The sequence below is a fragment of the Sarcophilus harrisii genome, chromosome 3 (genome assembly GCF_902635505.1).
Source record: "Sarcophilus harrisii chromosome 3, mSarHar1.11, whole genome shotgun sequence".
Lineage (NCBI taxonomy): Eukaryota > Metazoa > Chordata > Mammalia > Dasyuromorphia > Dasyuridae > Sarcophilus > Sarcophilus harrisii.
In genome coordinates this window covers 117276180-117286274 of record NC_045428.1, presented here as the reverse complement: position 1 = coordinate 117286274, position 10095 = coordinate 117276180, and the positions used below count along the sequence as shown (strand labels likewise).

The 10095-nt window shown below is 34.8% G+C and overlaps 1 protein-coding gene across 2 annotated transcripts; it reads left to right on the top strand.

The window, feature by feature from the left end:
* The first annotated feature begins 207 nt into the window (after positions 1-207).
* On the top strand, positions 208-9763 carry COMMD6 (COMM domain containing 6). 2 transcript variants are annotated; one of them, XM_031958493.1, is made up of 4 exons: positions 208-461; positions 557-568; positions 8269-8421; positions 9607-9763. In XM_031958493.1, exons 1-4 carry the CDS (start codon positions 384-386, stop codon positions 9655-9657), a joined length of 294 nt encoding a protein of 97 aa, XP_031814353.1. In that variant the 5' UTR covers positions 208-383; the 3' UTR covers positions 9658-9763. The 2 variants fall into 2 exon arrangements, with proteins under 2 accessions (XP_031814353.1, XP_031814354.1); XM_031958494.1 differs by lacking the exon at positions 557-568 and having other exon boundaries at positions 223-461.
* The last annotated feature ends 332 nt before the right edge of the window (positions 9764-10095 follow it).

The following is a 10095-nucleotide window of genomic DNA, read 5'->3' as shown; positions in this document are numbered from 1 at the left end:
AGGTGGGGGGAGGGTGGGAGGGGAGGATGGGGGGGGGAGGGTGGCAGAAGCAGCGGGACCAAGCTTGGAGGGGTCTTTTCACAAGAGCGCTTTAAGTAGCTGCTCATGCGCAGGATCAGCTTTCTTTTCCCAGAGTAGGACGAGTTCAAGTACGGTAGTCAAGGATAAAGAAAAGGGAGGAGGGACCTGATTAAAATACTTCCTCTTTCTCCTTTTACCGGAAGAACAACGCCTAAGTGTTTTTCTTTCACATAGGAAGAATAATAACTCTTTTTCCACTGGGATTTTGCTGAGGGAAAAAAAAAAGAGGAAAAACTTTTAGACACGGAACGTTGCACTCCCCCTGCATCTTGGGTCTGTCCAGAGCCGTGACGAAAGCGGAAATGGCTGCGGACTGTCAGAGCCTCTTAGAACTGACCATGGAGGGGTTGTGTCAGCCGCCGCAGGAGGTCGGGTCCGAGGTGAGGACCGGACCGGGAATGGCGGCCTGGGGGGAGCCTGGCCGGCTCGGCCATCGGACTGGTTATCGCTAAACTATTTCTTGTTTCCTTTGCAGGTGACTAATCAGGTGAGTGTCTTCCTGGCCCCGCCCACTTCCATCCTTCGCCTCGCAGCCCCTCCTTGTCTCCGCCCCTCTTCCCCCAGTTCCCTTGGATTCAGACGCTGAGGCCCTGCTCTGGCTTCCCACCTCCCTCTGTAAAGTCCTTGTGCGGGCCGCTCCATGCGCTCTGTTTCCCGCCTCTGAGCCTTTGCCCTAGCCGTGCCCGATCCCCCTCCACTTCCCTTCTCCCACCCACTTGTTAGAACCCTCTTTCCGACATTCTCTTCCATCTGTTCTGTGCCTTGAAGGTGTACAATTCTTGACATCTTGTCTCCCGCCGTAGAACGTGCATTTTTCTTTATTTGTATCCCAATAACGTGGCCCAGGGCCTCTCACGAAAGCGCGCTTGTCCACTGACTGCCAAGGGAGACCTCGGTGATACCTGCCTTAATATGTAGTTACTCTGTCATTTCAATTCAGAACCCACCCCCTAATTTAGAATTCATTGAGAATTATTAAACGCCCTCTCCCAACCCTCTTAGTTTAGTGTATGACGCTTCCTTTAATGCTGTTTGTTGGGCTATGGACAATCTTAATTCCAGCTTTTGATTTTGCAGTTTTCTCTGCATATAAGTAAAATAAAAAAAAAAAAAATACTGTTGGGCTATATCTAATAACCTATTGGGTTGCAGAATATAAAATCTGAAGTAAAATTGAACTCTCTATTCTTTAAGTATTGCAAATTTTATTTCCTTGTACTGGAATGTTTTGGAGTTACTTGCCTTGTGGTTATAATCTTGCACATGGCATTATTTATTTTTTAAATTTTGGAATAACACACACAGGTGGGGTTTTTTAAGTGAGTTTTGAGTCTTGATCTTAGCACAGATTATAGACTAACAGGATATACAATGGAAGAAATCTTGAAGACTGTCCAGTTCAACGGCCTCCTTTCATACAGGAAGAAATTATTACAAGCTTTTTCTAGTATGTAATACTGGAAAGTAACTTGTCATGCCTTGCCTTGTTTTTAAGCAGAATTTCTCTTATTTATTGATAGTTTTTCTTGTTTCCTGTCAGCACAGCAGAATTGTTTGTTTTTCTGTACCTTTATTGTTTCGTATTAATATGAGACTCTTATGAGAGCAAGACTTGAAACAGAACAGCCAAGACTGTGATTTTCCTTAAGCCTTTGATGTTCTTATCTCACATCTTATAGTAAGACTGAATTCCATGCAGCTTAGTTTCTTTCTTACATGGTGACATACACCATTTTGTCTTGGAAGGCTACATATGAAAATAAATTCATGAGTTCTGGCAGGACTTGACAAACTGAAGTCATCAGATGTAGGCCTAGTAGCAAATTATGTCTGTTTTTTAAGGAATCAACTTGGCTAAATTTACAGAGGCTACTCACAAAAAGGCACTCCATTGTGAAAGCAGGTGTGAAGGAAAGACAAGGAAAATATTAGAATTCACCAGACTCCTTACAGTGTCCGTGTTTGTGCCTGTTTGTCTACAAGCACTAACTGTGAAGTGACTAGGCCATTTGAATATTAGCTCTTATTACTATTAGTGTTACTCATGGATAAATACTTCAATTCTGAATTTTGGTTTTGTTATCTATAAAATTAAGGCACTGGATAAGATGATCCTGGGGCTGCCCTTCAACTGTTTTGAGGGCCTTGTAGCATGGGAAGAATTCCAGGAAAATTGGCCATCTGTTCTACTATATTTGAAGAACATCCTGTGGTTTACATTTAATAAATATTCTACTCTCCATTTTTTCACACCTACTTTGTAAAGCATCTGAATAGGTCTTTTAGAAGAGGCTACAGATTTTATTTTTCTAATAAATGACATCTTTTATTTTGCTGCATAATCTTACAAAAGCCAGTCATTCCTAGAATGTTTGCCAAAGATGGTAGCAGATTCAAATGTCTGTGGCAAATGATGACTATTTGTTACCCCTATTTCATTAATTGCAAAGTCATGATTAGGAATTGGGTTTTCAGGTTCTTAGCCCAGAACTCATTCCCACTATGAAACTTTCTTTAGGTAATAGAATAGCTTTAGGCAGTAGCTTTCTCTGTTCCCTTTATCAAACATGTTTACTTACATAGGCAAATATTAATTGTAGAAAAGTTGACTGTGCCCTTTTTATAATAGTAATTCCCACTTCTGTGATGCTTTAAAGTTTACAAAGTGAAAAAAAAAATAAAGTTTACAAAGTGTTTTGCTCACAACAGTCTTGTGAGTTTAGTATAATATAAGTATTATTTTTGTTTTTGAAAGGAGAAAACTGACGTAGGGGAAAGAAATTACTTATGGTTGCATACTTGGGATATAATTTTTATCATACCTCAGGTCATCTAACTTGAAATTCAATGTTCTTTCTATTATAATACTATAATAATATTATAATACTATATGTATATATAATATAATGGTTATATATATGATAATATAATAGTATATATAATACATAATAATATAATAGCATTTATATAATAATACAATAATCTGACTATACTATATGTTTTTTGAAGTAAAGTCTAATGCCTTTTTACCCATGGCTCCAATCTGTCAAATACTGGTTTATATTTCTTTGTAATTATTGTAGAAAGTGGTATCTTGAGCTTGATAATATTGATAGTATATTGTTACAAGAATGATAGTCCCTTTCTTGGAATGCCACTAGCCATTTTCACAAGTTATAAAATATTGTTATCAGAGCTAATCCTAGTTATATAACTCAATATTTTGCTTGATTGTATTTCTCAAATAATATAATATTTGCAAAGTGCTTAGCACATTGTCTAGCACATAGTAGGTGCTATATAAATGCTTATTCTCCCCTTTCCATTTACAAATTTGAAACTTTCATATCTTATGTTTTTAATATTATAAAAATTTTAGATAGCATGTAATGTGATAAGGTTGTTAATTAAATGGTTCTTTTTTCTTTGTGCATAGTTAATACTCCCAGAGTTCCAAGTTGAATGCTAAAGGAAATTTGTTCTTTTTACAGTTGTTGAATCATGAATATATTTTAAAATTCTTCAAAAAACCACATAGCACTTAGGTTACATATATATGGCAGACATGTTTTTGCTTTTGAAGTTTCAGATTTTGTACAGCAACAGTAAAATACCCACCTCCTTTACAAATCTTTCAGTGCTATCTTCCAACTGCTTGTGCATCATCTTTGGGCCCTCAAATTCTCCTGCTAAGGCTACTTCTTCCTAAATCACTTGAACATAGATTTCCAAGGCTGGTTTGAGATCAGTTCTGTGTAGGATTTTCTGTGCCCAGTAATGCTTCATGAAATCAGAACTGCAACCCAGATTTCTTCATTCTTTGTGTAGTGCTGCTATTATTTTCCTACTTCTTGTCCATCTTTTTATGTAAAAAGTACCATACAGGTTACACACAAGCCAATATTAGGGGAGCCTAAAGAAAAAACTATATGAGTATCTACTTCAAAAAAAAATTACTATTTCTATTTCTAGAATAGATTCCTCACTTTTCAACAAATGCAAAAACATGAATCTACGAAGATGAAGAGTATTTTTTAATGATCTTTTCTAGTTTTTCAGAGTACATTAGAGAAGGGGAAGAAAGTAGACATAAGGAAGAACCTAGTAAAAGTTCTCTTTCACTATGGACATGTTGTCTTATATACAGAGGTGTACTTTAGAAGTATTTTTTTTCCCTTTAGTGCTCAAGTACATCATACTATTTCTCTCATGTCTTTATGGTTATTGTTTTCCTGGTTCTTGCATCAGTCCATATGTCATCTCTCATTTCTGTATTTTCTGAATATAGAGAGTAGATTGATTGATAGAGTATATATTGGATATATGCTAGGAACTAGGAATACAAACAAATGAAAAATTAGAGCCTCTGCCCTCAAGACACATTCTAATGAGGGAGGAAAGCAAGACATAAATGGATTCTTAAAGGAGAGAGTAGAAGGTAGAGAAGTGATTGAGAGCAGCCTCAAGGGCCCAGCAAGATAAGGTAAAAGCTCACCTGTCAAAGTCCAGAGTTTTTCCAGGGGCAGAATCTTAAGTTTTCATGTCAGGATAATTTATTTATGATTATTTATAATTTCTTATAGCATAGAAATATTTGATTACATTAATGTATGATGTCATTTGTTTTAAAATAGGTTAGGGTTTGTTTTCAGCACAACTTCCAACAAAAATTGCATTAAGAGTAATTTTAGATATAATTGAGCTCCTTTGGTGGGCTAGTGTTTCTGAAAATAGGATGTGTGCGGTTATATCACAGTAAAGCTCTCTTTTCTCCTTTCACTGCTGTATGAAGAATTTGTTGGTAAGTTTTGTTGGCTAAAGACTGTTCTTTTTAATCTATAAAGCTTCTGATTGTAAATAGGATAATTTTATGTTATCATGCTTATCAAGCTTAATTAAGCATGCTTAGAAATGTGATTTAAACAGTAACTCACTTCTTCAATATAGAGTTACAGGAGGAGCCATACATTTGAATACTTAGAATACTGGGATGATTCTTTAATGAGTGCCTATATGGAGTGGAGGGGGGGGGGGGGGGGGAGCAGTTAACCTTAAAAAAAAAAGTTTATTATTGTCATTTTCAAATAACAATAAGTCTGTCCCTCTCATTGCTACCCTGCCCCCCTATTAGAGCATTTCTTCAAAAATGAAAACCAAATTCCTCTCTCTCCCCATCCTTTCCTTCCTCTTTGCTCACACATACATACAATCATACACACACACACACACACACACACACACACAACAAATTGTCTAAAAAAATGCTTATGTATGTTTGGATAAATCTTATGTATGTATACATAAATATACATCTATGCATATATATGTGTGTGTGTGTGTGTGTGTGCAATAATTTTAGACATTTCCACATTAGTCATGTTGTGAAAGAAAAAATCTGTATAAAAGGGAAAAACTTCAAAAAACAAAAAGCAGACAATTTTTTTTAAAGGTGAAAATAGTATGCTTCAATCTGCATTTGGTCTCCAAAATTCTTTCTCTGGATGCAGATGGCATTTTCTATCCCAAGTCTGCTGGAATTGTCTTGGATCACTATATTGCTAATAAGAGCTAAGTCAGTAATAGTTGATTATCACAGAAACGTTGCTATGTACAACATTCTCCCAGTTCTACTCACTTCACTCAGCATCAGTTCATGTAAATTTCTCTAGGCCTCTCTGAAATCATCCTGCTGATCATTTCTTATAGAACAATAATATCCTATTACATTTATATACTATAACTTATTCAGCATTCCCCAGCTGATGGGTATCCACTCAGTTTCCAGTTTGTTGCCACCACAAAAAGAGCCACTACAAACATTTTTGCACCTGTGGGTCCTTTTCCTGCTTTTATGATCTCTTTGGAGGTACTAACCCAGGAATGAGACTGCTGGATTAGAGTATACAGTTTTTAGCCCTTTGGGGATAGTCCCAAATTGTAAAGCCCTCCCTTTTATAACTAGAGCCATATGATATAAATTAATAAAAGAAACTGCTCTTTTCACAAGAAAATTACCATCCTTATTATCAAATCCAACAATCTCTTTTTGTGTTTTCATCTTCTATAATTCTGTAGTGTTTAACTCTGGAAGTTAGATCCTTTGTCTTCCATGATATTGTACTCTTAGAATTTTTTTCTGATTATTCCTTCACTATCTTCTTTTCCTAGCTCTTCATTGTTCTCCTATTGCTGAAATGCAGTGGGCATTGTCTAAAGTTCTCTCTTAAACTGGGTTCTCCTTTTTCTATATTTTCTTCTTTGGGGATCTCATCCATTCCTTTCAATTATCCTGTTTCAATTACCATCTCTTCAGATGACTTTCTATCTTCTACCAATACTTCTAATGCTATATCTAAATGTCTGTTGGATAGCTTTCATACTGTAATAAACTGTCCTTTTTCTTATAAGTTTATTGGGTACAGACTATATGTCCCATCTTTTTTTATCTCCAGTGCTATAAACATAATAGATGAAATAATAATTGAATTGAATGTTTAAGAGACTATCCGTAAACTTTTGGTGTCAACATTGTTGTCAGCAACTGTCACAGTCTATCTCTGGTAGTTCTTGGTGCCAGTTTGTGCAATAAAAATTTGGTAAATATCTGTTTTCTGTGTGCAAGACATTGTACAAGGTGCTATTGCTGCACAGGGACAAACAGTCCCAGACCTTATAGAACTTAGAATACTGTCATTGAGGTAAGACAGCAATAAATAACTTTATTACAATATGTAACAAGAATATATAATGAGATATAAAATGCTATCTTAGTTTGGTACTTGGGGATAACAGTGATCCTATATTCTAACAAGTATGACACCTCTAATGTTCTTTTTTTTTTTTTTTTCCTCAAGTCCTCATAAAACTCAATGAGTAGATTTGGAATAGAACCCAGGACTTCAGAAGTAGTTTTAACTCATATATAGTAGCTTTTAACTATCTGATTGTCTCAGAGATAAGCAAGGACACCTGCTGGGCTGAATTCTCCCATACCTTTCTTCCCAGAAAAGGAGTTTTCCTTCCATTTATGCAGAAATAGTGCTTGTCTATCATGTACCCAGAAAAAAGAACTACAGTTTACCCTGGCCTACTATAAACTAAGGGAATGCCAAACTATGACTGATAAAAATTTGATAAAGAATGAGACTTTCTCTATGAAGAGAAATCCAAAACTAACTCTTCTGTTTCCCATTGTAACGCCTTGAGCTCAAGTAATCTCCCACCTCAATTACTAATGCATCTACTTACAGGCTTTTGTGTATATGTCTGTTGCTTTATGTGATTTTTGACAACATTGCTGTCAGAGAATTCCAGTTCTGCTACTAACTCATGTAACTTCTCTTCTGGGGAACTCTGTGTCCTCAACTGTAAAAAGAAGGCTTTGGGCAAAGTAATCACCAAGCTCTAAAAAAAATCAATGATTCTTCCTTATGTTTCTTATCACCTCTCTCCAGATTTTTACTTTGAGTTGAACAGTATTCTTTTTTAATTAAATTAAAGAGAGGGAAAAATTTTATAATGACTAGTTCTTCAAAATAGTAATTATGCAGGTTCTAACAACCCCTCAGGAGTCAACCCAGACTCAGACAAAATCCCCTTTCACCCCTACTACACCATCAAGGACACCTTAGGCCTAATACTACTCTCACCAGACTTATTCGGAGACCCAGACAACTTCTCACCAGCAAACCCACTAAACACACCCCCACACATCAAACCAGAGTGATACTTCCTATTTGCATAGGTGGACTAGCATCCATCCTAATCCTCCTAATCATCCCCATACTCCACACAGCCAACCAACAGCATGATATTCCATCCAGTATCCCAAACCCTATTCTGAATCCTTACTGCTAATCTAATCACACTTACCTGAATCGGTGGACAACCTGTAGAGCAACCATTTATCATTATCGGCCAACTAGCCTCTATACTTCCTATTAATTCTATTTAATTCCTAATTATTTGGGGGCGTATAAATGAATTAAAATTTTTTCCTAGATCAAAAAAGGAGAATTGTTCTTGAGTATAAATGTTTGTGTAAGTTTCAAATTTATTCATTGGCTAATTTTTCTCTATTATCTTTATAAATTTTGAGTTGAAATAAAAAAAGTTGTTGTGGGAGAAATAGAATTAAGCAGCTTTCAAAACAGTCTTGTTAATGCTATGTACTTGTTTTTGTTACAGCTTCTAGATCTTCAATGGAAAATGGGTATGGCAGTGAGTTCAGACAGTTGCAAATCTCTTAAGTCTCCTTATGTTGCAGTGACACTTAAAGTGGCAGATCAATCAGGCCAGATTACAAACAAGTCCTTTGAAATGACAATTCCACAATTTCAGGTTTGTCACTAAATTATTTTGAATTTGAGTTTTCTTCTAGGATGTTGTTGCCTTTAAAAAGCATAGGATTTTTTTTCATTAAAAAGGAAGTATTCTGATTTTAAAATATATATAAATGTTTATTATTTTAAAATATTCATTGAAATATATTTAATATATTAATATACAGAATCTCCAAAATATTTTTAACTAGGGATTTGACAAAATATATTTACAACGATGTCCTGTGTGAAAGAAGTCTTAATTGAACTTTGACGTCTGACTAAAATTTGAAACGCTTTGATCTTTTATGGATATTTTTAACCAATGTTCATTTTTTTGTATGGGGTAGATACACCAAAGATTGACTTTCCTCCCAGACTTTCTGCAGGAAATCTAAGCAGAATTCAACTTAGTCTCAAATTGTACTGACTTAACATTTTTCTGATAGAGCTTGTGCCAATTCCAAGCATCAAAATCTGAGTGGTTTTTTATTAAATACTTGTATGAACGCTATGAATCTGAGGATATGCTTTCAGAATGTTTGAAACCACTTTCCATCAACATTCAACTGTTTGGATGGCTTTATTTTTTATTTACCACTGGTTTTTAAGATTTAATTTCTAAAACTCCACTTGGCAAATGCAAAGATCATATTCCAGCAACATTTGCTGACGTTGTATATGTTTTTGTAAATGTATAAGTAATTCTGAGCAAAACAACTGAAGTCGCTGAAGTATTACAAATGAAACTAAGAAAAATGATTCCAAAGATTTGTTTTCAAGAACAAATTTTCACATACTTTCCAATGTCACTTTAATTACTTTTTATAAACCATGTTTTTAGTAGTATAGATTTATCTTAGAGTCCTATTTCAAAACAAAACATCCTGATCAAGAATACATTTTTAGTAATATTGACTCTTTACAAAAAGACTAATCCTTGGATTAAGATAATAGGCTATGCTTTTGTATATTCTTAAGTTAAAGTTTAGGTTAAATCTGTCAGAAAATGTAATTTTAACGTTATCAAATTAGACTAGCAGAAATCCCTACCTAAATTTCAGATTTGGCTTAATGATGTATTGTTATGTAAATTTAAATCCATATTGAAGCTTGACATATTAATAAACTCCAGTTAAATTTGACAAAACAACTTAAATATGAATTCAAATTGAACATTATTTTCTTTTTTTTTTCCTTCCAGTACTTCTTCAAGCAGTTCAAAGAAATGGCTGCTGTTATTGAAACTGTGTAAGAACAGCATCCCTTTGTTGTCAGTTCCCCATAACTTTTGTAAGATGATGTGTGTCATTTGATGTAAATACAATTGCATAATGATTAAATGCTATTTGTTAAAGGAAGATATAATTTCTTGGTCATTTTTGTAGATAAGATAATACTTTATTCATGTGTTAGACTGTCCCAGAATCTCATGTCATCTAAATAAATTGGTATTCAAAATTACAAGTAAGCTTGACAAAACAAAGAAACTTAAATAAGGTAATTCAAAAGAATATGCAATAATTTGGAGGATTTGTGATATAGTTGATGATATGAGAAGATAGAACAAAATAATTTACTTAAGAATTTGAGATTCAAAAAGAAGCTTGATCAAAATAGAAATCTATGAAGCTATCAACATATTAGACACTAGACAGAACTTTCCTTAGATGGTGGCACAAGCAGAGATTAA

Excerpts from the sequence above, each read along its gene's own strand:
- COMMD6 (XM_031958493.1), top strand. The coding sequence starts at position 384 with ATGGCTGCGGACTGTCAGAGCCTCTTAGAACTGACCATGGAGGGGTTG. Across the intron at positions 8,422-9,606 it reads TGACAATTCCACAATTTCAG|TACTTCTTCAAGCAGTTCAA; the intron begins GTTTGTCACTAA and ends TTTTCCTTCCAG.